The sequence below is a fragment of the Gopherus flavomarginatus genome, chromosome 9 (assembly GCF_025201925.1).
Source record: "Gopherus flavomarginatus isolate rGopFla2 chromosome 9, rGopFla2.mat.asm, whole genome shotgun sequence".
In the NCBI taxonomy this organism is placed as follows: domain Eukaryota; kingdom Metazoa; phylum Chordata; order Testudines; family Testudinidae; genus Gopherus; species Gopherus flavomarginatus.
Genome location: NC_066625.1, coordinates 9,808,586 through 9,834,817, shown reverse-complemented (window position 1 = coordinate 9,834,817; position 26,232 = coordinate 9,808,586). Strand labels below are relative to the sequence as shown.

The following is a 26,232-nucleotide window of genomic DNA, read 5'->3' as shown; positions in this document are numbered from 1 at the left end:
GCCCTGGGCAGGAGCCAAGTCTGGAGGTGGGCCTGGGCCCAGGACCAGAGCCAGGGCTGGGGCTGGGAGTGGGGTTGGGAGCTGGTACTGCAGCTGGGGACAGAGCAGGGCTGGGTGGCACTCCTTCTGCACCTCCATGAGGGCTCGCCAAGGCCTGCTACGCTCCCCTCCACCCTCGAATGCTCCTCCATGTCCCCCTGGGGGGGCACCCCACAGTTTGACGACCACTGGTCTAACTGATCCCATATTTGGGGTTGGGAAGGAATTTTCCCCTGTGTCAGATTGGTAAAGATCCTGGGGGGTTTTCACCTTTCTCTACAGCATGGGGCACGGGTCACTTGCAGACTTAAACAAGTGTAAATGGTGGAGTCTCTAACTTGAAGTCTTTAAAACCATGATTTGAGGATGTCAGTAACTCAGCCAGAGGTTAGGGGTCTATTACAGGAGTGAGTGGGTGAGGTTCTGTGGCCTGTGATGTGCAGGTGGTCAGACTAGATGATCATGATGGTCCCCTTCTAACCTTAAAGTCTAGAGTCTATAATAATTGCAATCTGGCAACTGGCCAATGCAGCCGCTCAGCTGGGCAAACTATGGATGCCTTTGCCTTAGGACTGCACAGAAAACAATATTTCATGCTTTTGTGGATCTACAGCAGACACTTCACTAACAAACTAGTCTTAGAGCTCTGCTGGCATCACCCAGGACTCCAAGACTGCTGCACAAAAAAGGAAGCATATAAGAACGGGTGGGGGCAGTTAAAAAGAAAAACAGCTGGGAAAGGAATGCTATTTTCCAGTTTCTCAGAGGGTAGAACAAGGAGCTATTGAGAACCTATGAAACATTCAACCCTGTGCAGCAGTATTAGGGATTTTATACTGTGTAGGCTGCAGACACAAAACGACATTAGCACAGGTGAGTAACAGCAATATTCTATCCAGCAGAGGCATCACCCGTCAATGTAATGCGTTAGGATACGGACAATACTTTGGGATCCTCAGACAGAAGGTACCGTAGAAACTCAAAGCGCTTTATAAACAGGACTCCCCTGAACAGTAAGTATTATCCCCAGTTTGCAGAGGAGGAAGTGCAGGCACAAAGAGGTGACGTGTTTACCCAGGACGCTCATGATGGAGCCTGGATTAGAACCCATCTTCCCTAGCGCCAGGACACCCTCACCTAGAAGGCTCAGTTCCCTAGACAAATGGAGAGAACGAACAAACAAAACATAAAAAATACTTGATTGCATCTCTGTGATGTGTGAAACAGCATGGGAGCCCTCTCCTGGCATGTGTACAAAAATGTGGCGGAGAAATATTGTCTTGCTGTCCGGAGTCCCAACTCTTAGCCCACTGTGAGGCAACAATAAAGGTTTTCTATCCAGTGAGCAGAAGAGGAGACATTACACCTCCAAGGATAAGTTAAGCCCTGTCATGGTATAATTCCCCACTCTGAACCTTAGCGTCCAAAAGATGGGGTACCAGCATGAATTCCTCTAAGCTCAATTACCAGCTTAGTACTTGTAGCGCTGCCACCAACCAGGAATTCCAGTGCCTGGTACACTCTGGTCCCCCCAAAACCTTGCCCGGGCACCCCCAAGACCCAGACCCTCTGGATCTTAACACAAGGAAAATAAACCCTTTCCCTCACCGTTGCCTCTCCCAGGCTTCCCCTCCCTGGGTTACCCTGGAAGATTACTGTGATTCAAACTCCTTGAATCTTAAAACAGAGAGGAAAATTCAGCTTCCCCCCTTCCCAGACTCTCCCTGAGAGAGACAGTAATCCTAACACAGAGAGAAATTAACCTCTCTCCCTCTTCCCTCCTTTCCCCCCACCAATTCCCTGGTGAATCCAGACCCAGTCCCCTGGGGTCTCACACCAGAATACAAAAAAAAAATCAGGTTCTTAAACAAGAAAAGCTTTTAATTAAAGAAAGAAAAACAGTAAAAATTATCTTTGTAAATTTAAGCTGGAATATGTTACAGGGTCTTTCAGCTATAGACACTGGGAATACCCTCCCAGCCTAAGTATACAAGTACAAATTAAAATCCTTCCAGCAAAATACAAATTTGAACTCCTTCCAACCAAATACACATTTGCAAATAAAGAAAACAAACATAAGCCTAACTCGCTTTATCTACCTAGTACTTACTATTCTGGACATATGAGAACCTGTATCAGGGAGATTGACGAGAAACCTGGTTGCACGTCTGGTCCCTCTGAGCCCCCAGAGTGAACAAACCAAACACTAACAGCACACACACAAACTCCCCTCCCTCAAGATTTGAAAGTGTCCTGTCCCCTGATTGGTCCTCTGGTCAGGTGACAGCCAGGCTCACTGTTCTTGTTAACCCTTTCCAGGCAAAAGAGATACGAAGCACTTTTGTTCTATTAACTCTTACTTATCTGCTTATGACAAGCCCCTTTCTTGCATTATCCCTTCAGGGCATCCTTTGCCCCACATAAGATCACCAGTTCTGCACTTCCCATCTTAGGCCTTACCCCTGCTATTGGCCAGGAGTGGATTGGCATCAGCACTCTCATTCGTGTCGGATTTGTGTTTCCCCTGAGCCCCCTATCCTGAGCAGCACTTTCTACCTTGCTCATATAGATCCATCACTCAGCACCTGGGCAGTACAGGAGCCAACCCTCTGTCCGGCTTTCTCTTCTGCCCAGGGATACAAGCTGGCAGGCTTGGCTCTGGAGAAAACCAACTGCCTCTTTTCTGTCTAACCAAGAGCTGCTCTCGTTGGGTCAGGCTGTGGAAAGGGGGCCTGGGAGAGATTACAATGATTCCACACACACACACACCCCACAACCAGAGTCATGAATGTTCAGAGTTTTCTTATCTAGAGGAAAGGAAGCTTCTGTATTTACTTTGTGTAGCAAAATCAATTAGGAAAAAGCTGCTTTTTGCTCTAGATAGAGCCTCTGTCATAGGCTCTGTTCTAACTTCTGAGCCACGAGGGAAAGATAAACACAGCTCTTTTCCTGAACGTAACAAAGTCCTTCTATAACTGGGTTATTTTTCTAACCCTCTGGTACTGTTCCCCTACTCCCTTGGTATGACAGGCATCTCAAGGGCACCAGGCTCAGGGGAGAGCCTGGCAATTTGCTTTTATGTACCACACGAAAACACAGATTCTCGGGAGCGAGGGGGTCTGAAAGGGACCCGGACGGCCAATGTGTGCATTAGGCCTTTTGGACAGGGCAAACTGGACTAACAACCACATTGAACCTTCTGCAGCACTTTTCATCTTCAGAGCACTGAACAGAAGCTCAATATGGCCAACACTTGTAGTTATTCAGGGGCAGCTATTCTGAAATCATTTCACACATGGACACACTTATTCTGGAATAACAGTGTTTTTTCCAAATTAGCTTCGTCAGGGGCATGCACAGGGGTGGGGGGGAAGACAAGCAGGGGCATGCCCCTCCAATAATTGGCAAGGACACAGAACTGCTCCAGTCCCAAGGCCGTGGCAGGGAAAGCGAGCTCCCCCGGCCTCGGGGCTGCCGTTGAGTCACAGATCTCCTCTGGCCTCGGGGCTGCAGAATGTGCCCCTCCAAAAGCCGTCCATTTTTTAAATTCCTGCGCACACCTCTGAGCTTAGCCCACTTTGTTGTCACATAGGTCAACCGTTGTGGAAGCAGAGTGTGTTAGACAGCTGAGACAGCAGGGGGCACTCAGTGCTGTTTTCAGCAGGCACAGCAAGTATGTTGTTTTTTTTTTTAATTTGTCAGTGATGGGTTAATGTGGGGTTTAAAAAAAAAATAGGAGAAATTCAGAATCCCGAGGAAATTCTTTCCCCGTAGTAGCATGTTATGGTAAATCAAAGCTTGAGGCTAAAGACTACTTGACACCATCCCTTTAAACATAATACGCTTATCCCTAAATCTCCCAAGGTGTGTGTAAGTAAGAAAGGTCGGTGGGAGCTAAACCCTCAGGAAAGGTTTGAAAATGGAGCTGGTTGGCAAGAAGGCAAATATGTGTAACCAGACAAGCATGGCAGTGTGAATCCATGTCCCACTGGCTGTTTCCAGTTCTCATGTGCACCTTGGGCGGTGTTCCCTAAATCCTTCTCTGTTAGTCAGCTCCCAGGTGCTCAGTCAGCTGCCCTTAGGGCTGGTCTCTAGCAAAGAAGGAGTGATAGAAGACTGGAGACTTGAGGGCTAAAGGCAACATAAGACATTATCCCAGTGGTAAAACAGAGCTTTACAACCTGGCACTAATGAGTGGCTTGAACGGTGAACAACTCCCTCCCACCACAGTGGGAAGCAGCTAATAAACTAATTAGGATAATGGATAACCAAATAGATAAAACTCTTAAGCTATCTGCTAGATCACGGACAGAACCAGAGCCTATTCTACACACTAATAGCTCAGCAGAGGGGGAGTTTCCAGCTGCCCTTGGAAGGCGTGTGTGGCGGGCACGCTTGTGTCTATATACACAGTGACACGGCAGCGTGTGACCAAAGGCAGCAGATGCGTTGTCCACACAGTCCTTTAAAGACTGGCCCAACAATTTATTCATCACTTATACACCTTGAAAGCATCTCAGCATGGGTCTGCTTTGCTGCATGTCCCTGAACTACAGACCATTCCTTACAGGAGTGTGGGGGACCCAAATCGCATCATTCTGGGACCTAAGCTTTCCCTTCCACTCCCTAAGCCTGCTTCCTCCAGGAGAGAAAAGTGATGCGGTTTTCATGCTTGGGCAAAGGATGGCTAAAACAGGCAGATGCTCCAAATCTAATGCCAGAAATGAATCAGCAGGGGGTATTCATGCAGCTCGCTAATGTCACAACACATATTTTTTTGACATGCTAAATGCCGCCAGCCAGAGGTCAAAGCAGCTTCCAGCACCACAGCTCTCCCACCGTGGTGTCATGCAAATCTTCCCATTAAAAATAATGAACATGGGACATCCTAGCGTCGTAGCAGTTTTCAGAATGGAGAGAGGCAAATAGTGGTGTCCCTGGGGGTCTGTACTGGGACCAGTCCTGTTCAGTATATTCATAAATGATCTGGAAAAAGGGGCAAACAGTGAGGTGACAAAATTTTCAGATGATACAAAACTACTCAAGATCGTTAAGTCCAAAAGAGACCGCAATGAGTTACAAAGGGATCTCACAAAACTGGGTGACTGGGCAACAAAATGGCAGATGAAATTCAATGCTCATAAATGCAAAGAAATGCACAAAGGATTTCTGGTTCCAGCCTCTTATGATTGGCATGCGGAGAAAAGTGTGCTCAATTAGGGACAGTGCCCTGATAGCATTTAGCAAGGAGGACAGTGGACATGACTTTTGGGAAGGAGGCAGTCATAAGCAGGTGGAACGGGAGGAGCATCTTGGCCCTTCGAGGATGTTGATGCAATTTAAAAAAAAATAAAGTCACAACTACAAATGTTGTCCCAGGTTCCTGCCTCCCTTGTGTATGTTTAGAGCAAAATAAGTGAGTCACCCAGGAAAACACAAGCTTATCTCATGTGAACGTGAAATGTCATGCACAGGACTGGGAGAGGAGCCAAATGAGCATCAGCAGTGAGAGGGGCGTTAGAGGATAGGAGTGGGGCTGCTACTGCTGCCTGGCTCTTGCTAGATCTCCAGACGCTGCTTAGCACATCTGGAACATGATGCAATGTTAGTAACTGAGAAGGCTGGCTCAAGAAGCTAGGCAGCCTGTGTTACTAGCAAGCAGGAAATCTGCACTCAGATCCCATGCTGGAGTTCCTTGTTTTCTGACTGGGAAAGGACTGCATGTGTTACAGAAGAAGCTTGCTCACTTCCCTGTAGGCCTCATGTTATGGGACAAATTCTCTGCTGGCATAAATTGATGTGGTGCGGTGCCCTGGACTTCACTGGACACAGCGGCGGCTCCAGGCACCAGCGCTCCAAGCGTGTGCCTGGGACGGCAAGCCACGGGGGCACCGTGCCAGTCCCTGCGAGGGCGGCAGTCAAGCAGCCTTCGGCAGCTTGCCTGTGGGCGGTCCGCCGGTCCTGCAGATTCGGCAGCAATTCGGTGGCGGGTACGCTGAAGCCGCGGGACCAGCGGACCTCCCGCAGGCAAGCCGCCGAAGTCTGCCTGACTGCCATGCTTGGGGCAGCAGAAAAGCTATAGCCGGGCTGACTGGACCTGTGCCAATTTACACCAACAAAGAATTTGGCCCTATATCAGTAGCAGGGTTAAATGAGTTCACACACTAGTCCTGGCCACTGCTTGGCGACTTGAAAGTAGGAGGACAAGTGGAACCAAAACTCCTATCCAACCCAGATTTCCTAACCTAGCCCCATCCTCCAGATCCTTCTCAGGAGTGTCCCAGATTGCAGGTGTCTGAGATGGAGCCACATGGCAGTTGTGGGCTAGGAAAACTTGGAGGGAGAGTAGAGAGACAAAAAATAACTGTGAACACAAATCAAGAGGTCTGTTTTGGCCAATTAAACAGGGCCTGCCTGCAGGATAATCAGCAAAGTGTGCCATTTTACAGCCCATCTCATGGAGTCAAGACACTTATCACTACATTTCAGCTATTTGGTTGGCTCCACTGCATTTTCAGTGTGTGAAAGGATGATGATTATAGATCACGAGTGGGGGGAAATTGAGGACCTGGACCTCAGCGGAAGTCCCCTGTCAGACACAGCCACCAACTGCTGTATCATTAGCCCATTTGTCCGATGTCATGGGAGACCTCTAGTGACTTGGAGAATTGGGGCCAATCTGTCCAGGTGGCAGGTCAAGGGGAAAAAAACCTCTTTGTTCTAGCATTCTATTTCCCCTCTAGCATCTTGGCTTTAAATTCTAGCCCCTACTACCAAGACATCTCGTCACAGCCCAATTCCTGATCCGAGGAGGAGGAGGAGTTTCCTCCAAGACTTCAATGCTGTTGTGCAACAGCTGGCAAGGGGACATGAGCAAATAAAACAGCAGCTGAATGCTACTCCTGGATCTTCCAGCCTCGAGCCCAGGTCTCCAAAGCAGCAGCAAGATGAGCCTGTTGCCTTCCCAAGGCTTTAGCCTTGTGACTGGCTTCCTGTTAGTTCCCATGCTCCCTCTCACTCTCTCCTGCATCTTTCACATAAGCCAAGCAACATTACAAACCACCTCCCAGTAACGCCCTGCCACCCCCACAGACTGTACATTAATAGCGCCTGCCTTTATCTCCAAGCTGGGAACACCGGGCACAGCCCTCTCTCTGCATGGCATCACTTCCAAACATCGCCACCTGAGGAGACCTAGAACAAGTTGCAGCACTCCCTCACTCCTGGCGCAGAGCAGCTGTAACCTGGGGCTCTGGGAAAAGAAGAAACTGGTAGCCATGGAAGAGGTGGTACTGGCCATGGGGAAAACACAGTAGCAAACAGCTCGGCCTTTAGCTTGGGACACAGACCTGAGAGATTTCATTCACAAAGCAAAGCAGAGCAGCTTTTGCCTGGGCTCCCTTACAGGGCCTGGAAGGGAGAACTCAGGCATTTTGACCAATGCTCTCTTTGGCAATAAAGCAAAAGCAGATTCTAACAGATGACCTATCGGGCTGTGCATTATGATTATCACGTTTGCCCTCAACATGATGCCTTATACAGTGCCTTGAGATACCTCAGGTACCACAAGCCATGTAGTAAAAACCCACGTCCCTGTCTATTTTAACTGCTCCTACTCTCCTGTCTCTGCCCTGGATGAAAGCCAGGCTGTCTGACATGCCACTCCAACACTGACCACAGGACGTACGCAGGTAAGTATTGTCTTTATTTTAGCACTGGGCTCTTTATGTGACACTGTTCCTAAATACCAGCCTCCTGGGAAAGATTTAACTAGTCCCAGCCCTGCCTCTGCCCTGAAGGAAGCTCAGAGGGGAATTAACCCTGGATTCGGAAAAGAGAAGAACCTGGAGGCTGGACCAATGAAAATAAAACAAACCAAGCTGCCTTCAGACTCGTGACAATGACCTGAGCGATTTAATCTGAGCTTGGAATTTCAGGGTTGCAATTTTAACAAACCATTGGTGGTGAAGAACTGATGGTGGCTTAAAAAAATTTAAGCTAAGGTGCAACCTAGACACAGTTTCCCTCATGTTTTCCTCAGCAAAGCTGCGAGCTGCTTCAGGCAATGCAGACAGTTCATGAACCATGACACTGTTTTGTTTGTGGAGTTGTAAAGCGGGCATACACACTGTCTGCCTAGCTGTGGCATCCCTTACTTATTTCCAGTTGGCAAGAAGTTCTCTGCATCCTGAATTCCAACGGCAAGGCAGCTAGAGAAGCATGTCTATAGCTATGCTGCTTCAAAGCTAGGCACTGGCTGCACGGGACAGCGTGAAAACTTAAAAGCACCAATCTGTGTCCCGATTTTGTAATGGAGCAGACCTCTGCAATCCATGTGAACCCCATTGTCTTTCATGGGGCTCTCTGTAGGGGCAGGGGTCCTCCCACGTGAACCCAGTTGCAAGACGTGCCTTACATGGTTGTTACACAAGACACCCAAAACCTCCCATGCATATGGTTTGATTTTGCAGGCAGGCACGTGGTAAATGAGCTGCATCCCAAGGACACACTGGCAGCCGTGTATCCTCCCTTTTGTGTGCTTGGTTTCCCAGCTCAGTTATCCTGTTTCCTTTTAAAAGGGGAGATAACATGGATTAAGACTTGCTTAAAGACTGCCAGAGAAAGAGTATCCTGAGGTTCTGGAAAGACTGGCCTCTACCTGTTCAGAGAGAATGGACTCCTGCCATGGCGATACTGCTGCTAGGAAAAGATTGCATTTATAGCACCACGCAACACTTACAGGTTTCCTGAAACAAGGGAACCTTCCCAGGACTATACAGAAGCCGAGCAATGCGTCCTGAAACACCTGCACCTCACGGTGAAGCAAACAGTCACCTGCTTTCCTCTGAATTTCCTTTACTCGTTCAGTTTGGGCCCGATCCAAGTTCAGTTAAAACCAATGGAAAGCGTCCCAATTCCCTTCAGCAGTAGATGCAGCAGACTGTTAATTCCTTCTCCATTAGCGGTTATAGCAGTGGTTCTCAACCTGGAGCCCAAGAGCTGCTTACAGCCCAATCAGCACATAGCTGAGGCCTATGTGATATCCTCAGGGCCGTAAAGGTACTATATATTGTGTAGGTGCCGTCCACGTAACGCATAGAGAGCTGCATATGCAGCCCACAATGGTATACAGGTTGAGAACCACTAGGCTACAGATTTTGTGATCATCCGCAGTATCCCATGTGTACGATTAAAGTGGTGGAAATATAGCTAGGTACTTATAGCAGCTGGCCCCCTCACCTCACGGTACCTGAGCAGCAATGCTTGGTGGTGAGGATATCATCTCTCGCCTCTTATGAAGAGGGATGGACTTTGCCACCTGGCTAACTGGATTCTTCACAATATACTGGTATAACTACCACTCTCTTCTGATAGCCACCACTTCATTTTTTAAAAACAAAAATGGGCTTGGATAGAAACCTCACATAACACCAAGCCTGGAAGTCCATCCAGTTGTGCTTCTGTACCCAGACCAAACTATCATGGATTCCTATAGGTACAGCGAAGACCTACCAGCGCATACGATGCCAATTCTGCTTCCAATTACATCTCTGCCACCTCACTCAGTTCAGTCAGCTTGCACACGTGCATACTCAGCCCCTGGCTAATAGGACTGTGTTTGGACTCACCATTAACCCTCTCCTTAGCACCTCTCTCCATAACATAACATCCTGCTGGGGTAACAGTGACAATAACAGGAAATTATATCATATCTACTCTGCAAAAGCAGCTGTGAGAACTGCAGACAGAGAAGATACCAACCAAGCATTAGAATCCATCCTCTATCTCCTAGTCAGAGCAATCTCTGATGACGTGGGGTCAGGTGCTCAGACGCTTCAGCGATCCAATGTATTACAGTACAAGGCAGGGGGTGTTAATTCAGGAAGGGAAATCAGAACTTCATTACATTGCCCTTGGGTCTTTTACAAACCCACTGATTCACAATTAATCTCCACTGTCCACCCATGAGCCACAGAGAGCCGTGGGTAATAATGCGGAGTATGTTTTGGCCCACACTGGTTTTCTCTCATTATCTCTTTACTTCATTTGATTGCTCCTAAAATTTGCTACAGATCTCCCGTCATTGCAGATGTCCTGCTGGAACTGTAATGAAATCAGCTAAGTGCTCAACTTGCAGGTTCAGGTTTTTCCCCTAATAAAGATAAAGCCTATTTGGGAATGGAGGAGAGGGGAGGCAGGGAAATCAGCAAATAGCAAAACAGTCTGCATGCTCCCAAATGGCATCATAATGTAATTTAACTATGATCGGAGGGACAGAAAACAAGCACAGTCTAAAATGCTGACATACAATTTAAAGGTGAGATTCAGCATTGCCATAGAATCATAGAGACACAGGGTTGGAAGGGACCTCAAGAGATTGTCTAGTCCAGGCCCCCATGCCGAGGCAAAACTAAGTATACCTCGACCATCCCTGACGGGAGTTTATCTAACCTTTTCTTAATACCTCCAAAACGGGGATTCCACAGCCTCCCACGTTCCAGTGTTTAACTATCCTTAAAGTTAGAACGTTTTTCCTAATATCCTAATGAGTTCAGTTCCTCCGGGTCAAACCCTAGGCCCTGTGCCAAGCCTAAGAGAATCCTCAGCATAAGACAGGGTCCCCCAGGCTCCTATGGCTGTTACTGTAGCCTCCAGGCTACAGCTGGCTCTGTGGCAGCTTGGCCTACGCCCTACACTGATGCCCCTTAGCCGTGGATCCACTGGTCATGTCCCACCATCAGCACTCTCCTTGCATGGTACTGCAGAGGAAGCTTGTGGAACACAACTCTGGGTCCCACAGAAGGAGCGGAACCCCTAAAACTGATAGCCTGCCCTCTTGGACAGTGGAAATTTACTGATTCCTCTACCTATCAGGCCTTCTGGACCCCCAGGGGGTTGGGCACCTGAACTGGCACCTCTGTAAGGGCCTTTGACAAAGCCCAGAGTGCACCAGATTGCGACTGTTTCTGGGCAGAGACACACTATCACATTGCAATACACCTCTACCTCGATATAATGCTGTCCTCAGGAGCCAAAAAATCTTACCGCGTTATAGGTGAAACCACGTTATATCGAACTTGCTTTGATCCATCAGAGTGCGCAGCCCCTCCCCCTCCACTCCCCGGAGCACTGCTTTACCGTGTTATATCCGGTCATGTTATATCGAGGTAGAGGTGTATTATATAAACTATCGCCAGCTCAGGAAAGATCTACAATGCTCCCAGGGCCAGATCCTCAGCTGCTTGTAAATTGTCATAGCTTCACTGATGTGAAGAAAAAGTGAGGGTGGGAAGTAATAAAGTGGATTAATGCTAATGCCACCATGGCCATTTACACACACTGAGGATAACAGAGCTAGGCCTCAAGTGTCGGGGGCAGCTGTGTTAGTCTGTATCCAAAAAAACAACAAGGAGTCCGGTGGCACCTTAAAGACTAACAGATTTATTTGGGCATAAGCTTTCGTGGGTAAAAACCCCACTTCTTCAGATGCATGGAGTGAAAATTACAGATACAGGCATAAATATACTGACACATGAAGAGAAGGGAGTTACCTCACAAGTGCAGAACCAGTGTTGACAGGGCCAATTCAATCAGGGTGGATGTGGTCCACTCCCAATAATTGATGAGGAGGTGTTGATACCAAGAGGGTTTTTTACACACAAAAGCTTATGCTCAAATAAATCTGTTAGTCTTTAAGATGCCACTGGAGAGCTAGGCCTATTTACATCAGCTAAGGATCTGCACTCAATGTCTAAAATATGAGATTCGGTGCCCTGGTCTGGCACAAGATGGGGCAACTCCTCCACTTTAAGAGCCAAGAGCTCATCCCATGGCCCTTACTCAGTTCAGCATTCATATATAGCTCTCTGCTAGTCTCTTACCTGCCGTGATCGTGTCTACGTCCCTCGCAGCCAGCTCCTCCACCTCAGATCTCTTCCGTAGCTCCAAACACCGGGAGAACCCTTCCTTGGGCTTCCATAGGTCCTGAATCAGAAGGGGCTTCTCATTATCACCGAGGACTCGCAACCCTTCCGTTTGCCACTGCTTCTCAGAGCCGCTGAACATCCCAATGACATCACACAGCACATAGTGGCCGGCGTCCACCTTGCTCAGCCCATAGCGCTCCAGCGCCTCCTTCACCAGCTCCCGCGCACTTGAGCTCCCTGTGGCAAGGACGCTCTTGTAGTTGGTCCCCGCGCAGATGTTGCCCCCAAATATCTTCAGAACCCCAGGGGCTGAAACCTGAGTGGAAAGTTCAGCTGGGTCGTCGCAGCTTGCCAGGGGGAAAGCCGACACTGAGCTGCGGTCCTTATAGCTCAGCGTCCGGTACAAGACCTGAGAGAATATCCGGCTCTGACGTTTCAGCTTGTTTCTGGAAGGTGGGGACATGGCGGACGAAGATCCATAGAACATAGTGGGTGAGGTCGTCATGGGACACAGCTGCAGGGTGAACAGAAACAAAAAAGGCAAATCAGCATTTTAAAGTCCTGAAGGGAAACGGACAAAAGCAAGCACATGAGCAGAAACCTTCAAACAAACTGGAGCAGGAGTGACTCCAGGTTCTGATGCCTGGACTGTGGCCCCGAGGGGACATGCAGGCATCTCTAGAATGACAAGAAGAGTGCAGGAATGATCATGCGAGTTTACATGTGTGACAAGGACAGCAGGAGCAAAATTTATCCATCATCCCTGAAATCAGTGGAATTACCCCAGAGATTAATTTGTCCCTAGGAATTTGAGCTGGAACTATACCAAGCATCCTCAGTTTATAGATCAATGGATCCCCAGTTTCTAGATCAGTGGCTACGCAAGCGCATGCTTCCCTGCCGATGTTCTTGGGGTGAGGGAAAAGCAAAGCCCAGCAGTTTCGTTACACTAAGAACACAAGAGGATATTGTGACATAGGCTCATTGGTGCCAACTGGCAAAGGGTTTACTGTTCTTTACAACCAACTCCTGTTTTAGACCTGACACACTCACTACACATAATACACCGCTTGCATGGTATTTATCCATGAAGGGTAGCATGTGTGAAAGCTTTTAATTTATCGATACCCATAATCATTGTAAGATGTGTATCTGGGTGATATTTAAGGAGTAATGCGAAAATTTGGGTCTTATGATCTTGGAGTGAAAGTGAGTCACCAGGGAACTGTGTCATATAATCCCTGGCAAGCCGATCGCATAATGTATTGCTCAATTGTTCACTGGTGCACCAACCAAGAAAAGTCAATGGAAAACCACAAAAGACAAACTAACCATCAAAACCACTTGGAAGGGGAAAAGAACTGCAAGACGGTGAAGGGATGGCCCTGTCTGTGAATAAAGACAAAAGAGTGATGCAGTATATCACGAGGTGGAAAAAGACACTCTGGATGCATTCACTGAGGAGCCTTGAGGAGCGGAGAGTAGCTCCTTGTAGCGAGCAAATGCTGCAGAAGACTTAACTTTGGGGTAAGAATCTCCTTTATTAGACAGGAAAGGTAACTATAAATAAGCGTAGGCCCTAGTTTGCATTTTATATGCAACCATTTGTTTCCATCACTCACACTTGTTCTACTTGAAACTCTAGTCTTTCCTAAATATACTCCCTTTTCTTTTATTATAATTGAACTGAAGTGCTGTGTGTGATTCAGGAGCGGTAGGCTAAGGTAAAACTGGTAAACTGAGGAACACTGCTCTGCTGGGAAGAGAGGATCTGGGATTTCGGTGGTATCCAGAGATCAGGGGCTGAATACTGCAGGGAGACTCTTTGAAGGGAGTCAATGGCTAGGGTAAATCTATTGTCAACCCTCAGGGCAAAGGCAGGGCTTGAGTGGCTGACAAGCTGGTTGTGTTACGGAGCTAACACCCAGTTGGCAAAGGCAAGACTCCCTTGTGCTGGAGGCGGGTGGCAATACTGTGACTCTCAGCCCTGCGCACCCCGAGAAGCATCACAGAGACCTTCTCGGTTAGTAGCCAAGGTCTCAGGAGTCCCATTCACTTACAAGTTATCAATCAATTCAACTTTTAAAGGTGAAATGCAAAGCTCAGGTGAAAATTAAGTTAAGCCTGCAGCTCTCTGCTGAATGTCCCTGCTAACCAAGAGGCAAGCAGGTCCTAGAAAAAACAAGTTGTGATTAATCTTTCTAAAAAGTTCTCTCCACTCCACCTCACCAAATCTTCTGGTACTTCCCGGTTCACTAAGGACATTCCAAAGTGCATTATTCTGTAGCATCACTGACACCACTTCCCTATGCAACCAAGGGACAAATGAAATCCTTGTTGTATCAGCTATTCTCCAGTGTTCCCAAACGAGGGCTGCCTGCATTATCAAACCAGGACACGGTGATGTGTGGCAGACTGGGTGATACCTCACAGAAAAATTTCTTTGCTGAATGCTTGCTATGGCCAGTTAGGGGAGGAATTTGGCACAGATTTTCTGAGTTTGTCTACATTTCAGTTTAGATTTTGCAGCTCTACTTTTAGATAAAAGATTTATTTTTAAAATCACATTCTCACATTAGGACTCGAGTGAGATCTGGCAAGAGACATCTGGCAAGAGAAAAGCATCTTATGCATCTACATCAAGGCTACGCACAGCTAGAAATATCCTAACATGCTGATCCTAACTTTATGAATCACCCTGCGGTAGGTGGACAAATCAGGATCAGTCTCTGGTAGGCCTGCGATGTGAATTTTTCCCCTCCAAGAACCTCTCACCCATTCACATAGACTATTGTTTAAAAATCTGGATACATAATCAGCTTTAAACCAACAGCTGATTTATAACATGATCATTCCTACCAAGGCATAGTGTGACAATCCAGATGCATGAATGGACACACAATTGCAACTGTGAGTATGTGAGTTACTGCCCGACATATGCTTCCCTAGATTTAAGAGATTTCAATAAAAGTCACAATAACATTTTGTAGCTAAATAACTGCATGATGCCAAGAGTGAATGTATCAAGGGCAAGCATGGAAGAAGCATTTGTTCCACTGGACACAAGGCAGAATTCAGAGTTTTATTTGTCTCCACACTCCTCCTACTTGACCTACACTCTGAGATAGTGTGTGACATTACTGCTGGAGAAAGGTTCCAGGCTGACAGCCCTGGAAACTGCAGGATTCTCTTTATCCCAAAATAGGTACAGCACGGACAGCCTCAGGGCAAGCTTCCTCCACCCTACTGCTGTGCATCAAACCTAAGAGGGAGGTACCACCTAAGTCTACATCCCCCATTCAGTCCCTGGCATCTGCTGAGGCTGTCCACAACACTCTCAACCAGGGCCAGTTGTGATGCCCTATAGGTGTAATGTGGACACTTGAGGTCTGAGCCCATGAAGCTCATTTTGCTGCAGACACTGAGCAGACATCAGATAGTGACTAAGCAAGGTTGTTACTAGTATCCTGGCGTGGACGTGAAATGGCAGCCAACAGGCGAAAGGTCCTACAGAGACAATTAGCACTGCTGTTACATTATCACTACTACTTTGCACTCTCGGAGCGCTTTCCATTCAAGGGTCTCGTAACCTTCCCTCTGAGGCAGACATCAATCATCATCACTAACCACAGTTAGCACCTATATAGAGCACATGTCCTCCACAGACCTCAGAGCACTTTACAAAGATGGCGAGGCCTCGTTTTCCCTCTTTTATTGATACTGTACTATAGTGGCTCTCAACCTTTCCAGACGACTGCACCTCTTTCAGGAGTCTGGTTTGTCTTGCGTACCCCCAAGTTTCACCTCACTTAAAAACTCCTTGGCTTACAAAACCAGACATAAAAATACAGAAATGTCACAGCTCATTATTACTGAAAAATTGCTGACTTTCTCATTTTTACCATATAATTATAAAATAAATCAACTGGAATATAAATATTGTACTTTCATTTCAGTGTACAGTACATAGAGCAGTATAAACAAGTCATTGTCTGTATGAAATTTTAGTCTGTACTGACTTTGCTAGTGCTTTTTGTGGAGCCTGTTGTAAAACTAGGAAAATGTTTAGATGAGTTGATGCACCCCCTGGAAGACCTCCACGCCCCCCCAGGAGTATGTGTACACCTAGTTGAGAACCACTGTTGTAACAGAGGCAAAGAGAGGCCAGGGGACTTACCTAAATTCATACAGTAAATCAGCAGCAGAATAGGGTTGAGACTGAGACATGTGCCAATCTACAGGGCCACTTTGCCTCCCGTAGACGATGCTATTTCTGTCAGGTCTTTCAGAATATCCAAGAAGAGCGCTAACGTTATCAGAAAGATCCTCTGTTGGCATTGGACAGACTCCAAACCACCTCCAGCCCAGGATGGGAAAGCGCCTGTGCTGCTAATGGAAGAGGTCACCTTCTGGTCTTACTGTTTTTTGTGAGCGGTGGGAACTTCTCCAAGGTATAATCTCTCTGCTTTCTCCCATTCAGTCTGCACACATACACATATCCCACCCAGCTCTAGCCTCAGTGTGACCCCCTTTCCCTGCTCCCATACAGCCTTACTGATGCCCCTTCTCATGCCCTGTCCTCCCTTATCACCTTCCCCGTACCACTCAGATCACTAGCCTGCCCCTTACAAGAGCCATTTGTGCACCCAGGACAAAAGGGGGCAGGAAGGCAGACACCTTTCCCCATTAACTCACAGGCGACTTGGCCCCTCCCCATCCCTGCCTGGGGTGAAGTGGATGAGGAAACTGAGGTACAGAAAGATTACATGACTTGTGCAAGGCCAGTGGCTCTAATGCAGAACTGGTGACTCCCTGTCTGCATGTATGAGCACTGGACCATGCTTTCCACTCCTGGGTAATATCTCATTTCCAATCCTGAGTCAGACAGTCTCCCCTGAATCTGTAATAACATTTGCCTTTGCAGTGATTCAGCTCAGCAAGAAACAAAGCAAGAAACAGAGAGGAAAAAACTTTCCCTTTCCCCTCCTGCTCCAAGGCAGAGGGGTGACTTTCCCTGCTGGAGTAGCAGCAACAGCCAAGAGCAACGGGCTCCCTGAAAGGTCTCTCCCTCAGGCAGGCAATTAATAATGACAAAAACAGATAGCTGGTCAAATAAAAAGAGGGTGTCGGTCCCAAAGCACTGAGCAATGGGATTGGTCCATTGCAGTGAGGGAGAGTTCTCCATAGGAATGAGTGCAGCAGAGTATTAGAAAGGGGTGAATCCCCGACTACACACACACAAAGGCACGCTCAGCTCCAGGCCTGGTGTGAACACAAATGGATTTGTGTACTAAATGTATTATTACAGCAGCCCTGAACACCACAGCCAAAATCAGACCCCATCGTGCTAGGTGCTGTACAGATACAGAGCAAGGAACAGTGCCTGCCCCAGAGTTTACAGTTTACATACACAGGGCAGAGAGAGGGTTGGAGAAAGGAAGTTTTATCATTCCCGTTCTACAGATGAGGAAATAGGGCAGAGGGACATTCAAGTTTATGTAAACACTGCAGTTAAACACCCGGGGCTGGCCTGTGTCAGCTGATTCAGGCTTCTGGGGCTCGGGCTGTGGGGCTATAAAACTGTGGTGCAGGCACTCAGGCTCAGGCTGGAGCCCGAGCTCCGGGACCCTACAGCCCGCCCCTGAACACCTACACCGCAATTCTACAGCCACACAGCCCGAGCTGAGTCAGCTAGCCCAGGCCGGCCGCGGGAGTTTAATTGCAGTGTCTTGTTAGTTAAAACGGATGCAGTATTTAGCTTGAAAAATATATAATCTCGGGGGCTCTGTTTGCTGTATTTTATGGTTTGTGTTGACTTATCTGTGAGGTTCATCATAGCATCTAAGCGCCTCAAATGTTAATGAATTTATTCTTCCTACACCCCTTTGAGATAGGGAAATACTATTTTCCTCCATCTCACAAATGGAAAAATGGAGTCACAGGGATTCTTGCCCAAGGCCACACAGGAAGTCTGTGGCAGAGATGGGATTAGAACCCAGAACTCATGAATTGTCAGGTAGTGCCATAGAAATGTTAAATAATAATAATCCAGAAGACCATTCTTCTTCCCTCGATTTAGAACCTGACCGTCAGTTCTGATTTAAAAACGAGTTTGGCATTCACTAGAAAATAACATTTCTCAGGAGCATTGCTGTAGCTATGGGTTCAAGCCATGAGGAGAGTAAGTCTCAGGTCATTCAAAAGTGACCCTAACTGGCTGATTGAGGACCAACTTTCACAAGCCCTTAGGATCAGAGAGGGTCAGTAATTTTCCAACAAAATTTTTTTCATTGGGAAGTATTGATTCATTGAAACTATTTGCAGGAAAGAGCTGGTTATGATAAATCTCCCAGTTTGAACATTATTTGAAGAAAGTTTCAAGACTGTCAAAACATCCCATTTGGGCATTAAAAAAAGTTTCAATTTATCTACTTGAAATTACTTTTCATTTTGAAATTTTATACCAAAAAGGTTAAACATGTTTTTAAATGATCTAAATCAAAACAAAAGCAATTTTTTTATCGGTTCACAAAAATTTGAGATTTTGACTTTTCATTCCGTTTTGGGACAGAAAAAAAATCTTTAAACGTCAAAAACCCTTGCGGGATGGGAAAATTATTTCCTGACCAGCTCTACCTAGGAAAGCCCAATCAGTTCTCACTAGCAAAAGATTGCTGGAGCATGACAAAGGGATTCTGGAAAAGGACAGAAGAAAAACTGATGCAGCTCTGCTTTATGTCTACACTAGATGCTGCAACTGCTCCACCCTAGTGCTGTAGTGTGGACCCTCTTTTGTCGCTGTAGTAACTCCACATCCCTGAGAGGCAGTAGCTAAATCGACAGAAGAATTCTTCCATCAACCCAATGGTGTCAACACTGGGGCTTAGGTCAGTTTAACTACATCTCTGATAGGTGTGACTTTTTTACACCCCTGAGTGACGTCCCTAGATAGACCTAACTTTCTAGTGTAGACCAGCCCTAAGAGTCTGCCCAAGAGACTCCGTTGATAGATGAGAGAGAGAGAGAAAATAACTTTTATGTAAGAATCATTTAGAACATCCGGATAGCTGTGTATTTTCCCAGCTAATCTCATCAGTGCAAAACTACCTACAGCACCTATACAACTTCATAACACTTCCAACTGCAGAAACCAATTCCTTCAAACTTAGGCAGCTAAAACCACATGTACTTTTTAAAGTGCCCATCTGAACTTTAACTACATTGTTTATAATGCAGCAACTTTTGTGTTCTTTCTTAGAACGCCCTATGCAAACCCAGCTTCTCTAGTTCCAGAGGCCAAAAACTTCAGAACACAATGTGTTTCATCCATACAAAGAGGCTTTGAGCATGGTCATTTCACTGTTGTGCATGTAGTGCAGGAAGGGCTCCAGTTTGCAATGGGCTGAGAACTCAGAGCCCTTATTGATTTTAAATGGAGTGATGGGGGTTCAGCCCATCCAAAAATCATGGCTTTCGGCAAAATACAAAATAAGATATGGTCTTATTTCCATCTGAGAGCCTAAGGGACAACATAGAGTGATAATGAAATATGCTTTTCCCAGACCTCTATGCTCATAGGCATCTTATAAGAAACTAAACAGAGAAGAGTAGAACAAACACTGGGGCTAGGTTTCAACTAAGAACATCTCAGCTCATATTACCTGTGACAAAGTAACTCCAGGTCTACAGAGTCTTTGGGGGTGAGGGGGAATGTTCAAAACCACCTAAGCAATTTAGGCACACAAGCCTTATGTAGTGTCACTAGGACTTGTGACTTAAATGCCTCATGCACCTAAATCCCCCAAATCTCCTCCTTGTTGCTTACGGTACAGTTCTCCTATTATGCTATTGTAAAACATGTATTGTTTGAGGACAAAAAGCTTGCAGCAGAGGTAGGCAGCTCCAGACATTCCAAACATTTGCCACATGCAAAAGCAGAAAGCAAGATTTTTTTATTTTATTTTTTTGGCATTTACTGTTGAAAACTGTAAAGAAATCAGCCAGAGGTTTGTTTTTAACTCTTAGTGGAATCTGTATCAAGTATCTAGGCCTCTCTTTGCATGTCATGGTACACACAGACCGGCCACACCAACAATGGCTATTCATGATGCTATTATTTATTCTGCACTGTTATGGTAATGATCACAACAAATGAATGTGATGTTCATGTGGTCAACACATGTCCTCCCATCTGAGCACTGCACTGCAATTTATCATTAGCAGGTCAACGGTGTTGTAACTAAAACACCACAAAATCTAATAGTCATTTAGGTTTGTTGGGTGATAATTTCAACATCCCCAAATCAGCTGGGCAGCTCTTGTTAGTACAAAGGCAGTCATGTGGACAGTTTCCTATGGCTGAATGGAATCCCTGTTCCCACATTGTATCAGCACTCAGTAACTTTAAACATTAGCAGCCTGTCCCAAATGTTCCAGCTAAATGCACCTGATGCCTATTTAAAGACCTTTACTTACCTTGCCATTCTTTTCACATCTCTTTCTTTCAGTCACTTATTCTCCTCTTCATAGCAAACCCTGCAGCTTCCCCTGCATTATTCATTTTCACAGAAACTTGCTCCTCCCAGTTCTGAAACAGGACAGGAAAATAGAGAACATCATTTCGCTTTCACCCCAGTTACAACGATCTGCAAGGAGCCATTTAATTATATCCTCTGAAGTCCTACAGCGATGGTGTGATGTGATGGCTTATGTGTGTACAAGAGCCACAGTTCTGCTCTACTGAAATATATCAGCAGCTTGTGGATATAACAGCACCCCCTGGTAGAGCTGTTCTTTTGTCTTTGGCGCGGGGGCTAAAGTACAGCTCTACTGTACCACTCACAAGTGCCCCCATATTTAGTATCCAGCTTAGGGTGACCAGATAGCAAGGGTGAAAAATCAGGACAGAGGATAGGGGGGGTAATAGGCACCTATATAAGACAAAGCCCCAAATATCGGGACTGTCCCTATAAAATTGGGACATCTGGTCACCCTAATCCAGCTACTCTTCTCCATCTTGATCCAAGTAGCCAGAGCATGGCATGCTGGGGCCTATAGTCTCCATGGGCTAAACCTGTTGATGAAGGTGACCCATAAGCTGATGGGTAGATGGTGAGCTGGCGACTGATATGGCTGTACACTTGCTTGTCCGACCATGACCCATCAAGGCACCTACACTCCACAAGGGTGCTGCAGCTGGATTGGCTGAGAGTCTGATACCAAGGCCTTTCTCGGCAGTGTGATCTCCTTAGCAGGCTAAGTCAGACTGAGACAGAGCCCGATCACGTTCAAGTCTAAACGTAAGACCGACTTCTCTAACAAAGCCTCGTCCAGTTAGCAGAATCTACCCCAAAGGCACAAAGGGTGAGGAAGGAGGAGAGAAAGGCAAGGCAAGAAGGAAGCATTATATGAGAGGAAGGAAGGGAAGGTGAGCAGATGGAGAGCACAGAGCCCTCTTTGGGCAGGCTCACTGCTATCTTTAGTTGATGGCTGTTGCTTAGATACTGTGATGACAGGTGCCTTAGTAATACCTGAGAGAAACAGATCTGCGGACACATTCTTAGATTAATTACAAAGCATGCTATCACCTCTTGAGATCACAGACCACTACAACCAGCTCTAGCAGCTCACTCAAAATGCCAGCAGCACTACTCCAAGATCATAAGGGGACAAAGTTGGGACAAGACTTGGAGAGAGTGCAGGATCCGGAAGGAGCACATTTCTTTCAGCTCCTCCCTTTTTAGCCTATAAAAAAACATGCCAGGCACAACAGGTAGAGAGAGTCCAATATGCCAGTGGGTATAGCTAACAGATCAGCCCAATAGTTCATCAAAGGTGCTACCCTGCCCAGAGAAAAGCAAGTAGCCCTGAAATTCCCCCTGGGGAGCACTACTTATTTTAAACCCTTTTGAAGATTTTCTTCCTCGGCTTGTTATATTTTGCTGTGTCTTTCTATATTAAGGAGAGATTTTCCCGTCAGGGTAGTTAAACCACCTCCATGAGAGGCAGTAGCTATGTTGATGGGAGAAGTCCTCCTGCCGACATAGTGCTGTCTACACTGGGGGTTAGGTCAGTGCAAGTATGTCACTCAGGGGTGTGGATTTTTCACACCCCTGAGCAACGTAGTTATATTGCTGTAAGTCTGTGGTGGAGACCTGGCCTTAGAAAGAGGTAGTCAGTGCGAGAAATAATCTTTGTCACAGATTCACAGAGTTCAAGGCCAGAAGGGGCCACTAAATCATCTAGTCTGACCTCCTGTATCTCACAGACTATTAAATTTGACCCAGTTACCCCCGTACACAGCCCAGTAACTCATGTTTGGCTAAAGCACATCTTCCAGAAATGCAGCCATTCTTAATCTGAAGACATCAGAGATGGGAATCCCTGACGTCCCTTGGTAGCTTATTCCAATGGTTTATCATCTCCCACTGTTAAAAATGTGAGCCTTATTTCCTGTTTGAATTTGTCTAGCTTCAGCTTCCAGTCATTGGTTCTTGTCATGCCTTTTTCTATTTGAATAAAGAACTCTCTAGTCTCCTGTCGTTTCTCCCCAAGGAGGTACATGCACACTGCAATCAAGTCATCTTTCAGTCTTCTTTTTGATAAAATGACCAGATTGAGCTCTTCCAGTCTCTCACCGTAAAACATTTTCTCCAGCTTCCGAATCATTTTTGTGGCTGTTTCCCCTGCATTTTCTCAGCACCCTTTTTAAAACACAACACCAGACCTGTACACAGTATTCCAGTACTGGTCTCACCAAGGCTGTGTACAGAGTTAAACCCCACCCCTGACTCCTTACTCACTACTCCCGTTTATACATCCAAGGGTCGCATTAACCATTTGTGCCACAGCATCACACTGAGAGCTCACAATCATTCGCCTGTCCACAGACCCCTAAATCCTTTTCAGAATCACTGCCTTCCAGAATACAGTCTCCCACTCTGTAGCTTGCCTTCCTTGTTCCTACATGTATAACTCTGCATTTGGCTATATTAAAATATATTTTACTTGAATGGGACCAGTTTACCAAGCAATCCAGATTGTTCTGTACGCCTGCCTGCTCATTGCTATTTACCACTTTATCAATCTTTGTCTTATCCACAAATTTTATAAGCCGTGATTTTATATTTATTTCCAGATCATTGATGCAAGTATTGGTTAGCCTTAAGCCTAGTACTAAAGGGGCTGCAAAACCCCTCTAGAAATACAGTGATGATCCCCTTCTGACAACTACTTTTCGAAAGCTGTCAGTTAGCCAGTTCTTAAGCCATTTAATGTGTGCTTTACTGATACTGTATAGTGCTAATTTATTACTCAGTATCTTGTGCAGTAGTAAGTCAAATGCCTTACAAAAGTGTAAGTATATGACAACTATGCACCCAACCAATCAACCAAACTTGTAATCTCCTCAAAGAATGAAGGGTTATTTGAAACAATGTTGACTGGCATTAATTATATTCCTATCATTTAATTCTTTATCGATTGCAAGCCATATCAGCTTTTCCATTATTTTGCCTGGGACTGATGTCACACTGATCAGCCTACAGTTACCTGGGTCAATCCGTTTGCCCTTTTTGAATATTTGGCACAACATTAGCACTCTTCCAACCTTCTTGAATTTCCCCCGTGTTTATCCCAGAGCATGCAGGTTACACACAACAATGAGAAGGTGGCTGTGCTTGCCTATTGCACATGCATGTGTGCTGCTTATTTCAGATTTAACTGTCCAAGAAATACAGCCAGTAAGGCTATTTATCTCAGGTCCCTTTTTGCAGAATTTCCTTTTTTAAATGGAAACCAGAGTCGCAGCCTCAGATGGAGAGCAGCAAAGACACTGTGGGCGGATTGAGGGCTGGCTCCAACACTACAATGTGGAACAGATTATAACACCAAAGGCAAAGGAAATGAGAAGATTGTGGAGCCAGAGACTTAGACTTACATCCCTTAACTATTAAATCCTGCCCCTCTACAGATCCAAGACCAACGTAAAGTTTGCTTTGGTGAGGTGTCCCCTAGCCCCACCTTCACCCTGCATAATGGGGATGGGGGTGCAATTGAAGAAAATAAAAAGCATCACTCAAACTGACTCTGTGATTAACTTCCTGTAGGGTGAGGGATCTTGAGCCTATGGTGGCAAATGGGAAAGCTGGGTGAAATGAGAAAGGCTGGACTAGTCGGTTGTTTCTCCAATCAGATGTCAGATGGAAAATTCTTTTGCTTATTCAGAATAAGGGAACATCTAGTAGGGCGATAAAGACTTGAAGAGAAAACATGAAGACTCCCAGGTTTGAGACTCACCTGCCAGCTCCTAACTGGAAGATTTCACATTCAATGCACAGGGACTGCAGAGATACCTCTGGAAATGCTTCTGTAGTGAGGAAAGCAGCCCCCTCCTCTCTCCAGGGTGTGACTATCAAGTCTGCCATTTAGAGACTGATAGTTAATCAAGTGTGTTGCATGTCATATTTAGGGCCTGATCCAACTCCCAGTGAAGGGAACAGGAGTCTTGCCACTGACTTCAGCCAAAGTTGGACTGGCCATTAAACTCCTCAAAGCATTATTATTACTATTATTATTAATTTGTATTTCAGCAAATGCCTCATTGTCCTGTTGGGATCCAGGAAGTGGGCGCTGTGAAATCACAGAACAAAACGATGGTTCCTTGCCCAAGAGGGCTCACAGGAACCATGTCTTACTACAAGTTTGTCAACTGCTATCTACAGTTATGGCACTACTTGAACAGATGATAAGAATCCAGGGGCTGATCCTACAAATTGCAGAGCATGTTTCTACTCCTGCTGAAGTCAATAGGGGTCTTAATATGAATCTTTTAAAAACGAATTTTGCTGGGCCCCATATAGCACTGGCTCTGCAGTAATGCCCATGTACAAATGACAATCCTCTGAGCTGTGTACTGTATGCAAGAACTGTGTTTTAAACTGTGTGTTTGCTTTCTGCTCGCTTTCAAGCATCTGAATCTCAGTGGACCGTCTAATTTGGAGTTCTTAATTATCACTGGAAAAATTATGAACTGATCCTCTACAGCGCTGGAAATAGGCAATCCCAGAGCAACTGACTAACTCCCCTGCATTTTCTTCATAATTTACTGAAGTTACTTAAACTCCAGAAGAAATTGCTCTGCTCTCCCGTGGGCAATTGTATTGCAAACATTTTCCTGCTAAAGCCAGACCTTCTGGGATGGTCGAGAGCCTGAAAGCGGGTGAAATGGGTTGTTTTGGGGGGAAGGGAGTGAAAAAGCAGCAGGATCCCCCACCAACCCACCAGGTTTGCTTCTTTACGGTCTGGTGTTATTTGCAAGGCAGGTTTGGTCTCCAATGGCAACCAGAAAAGCCTCAACTCCCGCTCTCTGGCTTCACTTTCTAAGGGTAGGAGAACAAATATTCCAGGGCTAGCAAAGCTCCTGGGGCCGGCCTCCCTGCATTGGGGGTGCCCGGGGGGGGGGCTGCTGGGACCCTTCTGGGGAAGGGCGGATCGCTGCAACCCAGTGCGGTGCTCCTGTGTCTGTCGGTCCGGCTGTCCAGCCCAGTGCCTGCGTGTCTCGCTGGCTCTCGCTCCGGATGCTTGTTGGTGCCAGTGCCGGTCTGGCAGCCTGGGTCCGTGTGCCAGGCTGCCCCGCAAGCGTGTGCATGTGCCCGCATGTCCGTCTGTCTGTCTCCCGCCGGCTGCTTGCCCCCAGCCCTAGGGGAGCCGTGCTGCCAGCCCCCACCCCCGCCCCGGGGGGGTCTCCTGTCTCCCTCGCCCCCCCCCCTTTTCTGTCTCTGGCTTCTCAACTTGAAGCCACTTGAGTGGGTCCCCCCCGCCCCAGGCTCCCCCTGCCCCTGCCCGGGGCACGCTGCAGGCTCCGCGCCCCCCAGCCCGTACCGAGTCGTTACTCACCGGCCCTGGCCTCGCCGGGCGCCTCTTCCCCGCCGCGGCTCCCCGCCCCGGCCAGCCCGGCTGCAGAGGGCAGGAGCCGGCGCTAGCCGAGCCCGGAGCGCTCGCGTCCCGCCAGCCGGGGCGGAGATGGCAGTGGAGACGAGGCGGCTCCGCGGCTCCAGGGCGCCCCCTTCGGGATCCTCAGCGCGACGGGCCGCGGGGCGAGCTCGGTGGGTGCCGGGGGCCCCGCTGTTAGAGCCGCGCGGGGAAGGGCCAAAGCAGGCACCGAGCAGCCTCCTGGCCCGAGAGTCTGCTGAACAGCTGCCGCCTTCTGCCCCAGAGGTGGCTGCATGTCGGGGGGGAGTGCGCCCTCCTGCAGCCCATACCTGCC

General features: G+C 47.0%; 1 protein-coding gene across 5 annotated transcripts in view; it reads right to left on the bottom strand.

Annotated features, from left to right (window-relative positions):
* The window catches only part of RADIL (Rap associating with DIL domain), a 70,618-nt gene extending 44,660 nt beyond the window's left edge, over positions 1-25,958 (bottom strand). For 4 of the 5 annotated variants that reach the window (XR_007776141.1, XM_050966547.1, XM_050966548.1 and 1 more), the window contains exons 1-3: positions 25,863-25,958; positions 20,442-20,553; positions 11,922-12,480 (exon numbers count right to left, since the gene is read on the bottom strand). Coding sequence is in view for 3 of the 5 variants with exons in the window: in XM_050966547.1 (XP_050822504.1) it covers positions 11,922-12,471 (550 nt within the window). In the remaining 2 variants the exon portion in view is untranslated. Of the gene's footprint in view, positions 1-11,921; positions 12,481-20,441; positions 20,554-25,862 lie in introns of those variants that run through there. The other variant, XM_050966551.1, reaches the window with a different exon arrangement.
* Positions 25,959-26,232: the final 274 nt, after the last annotated feature.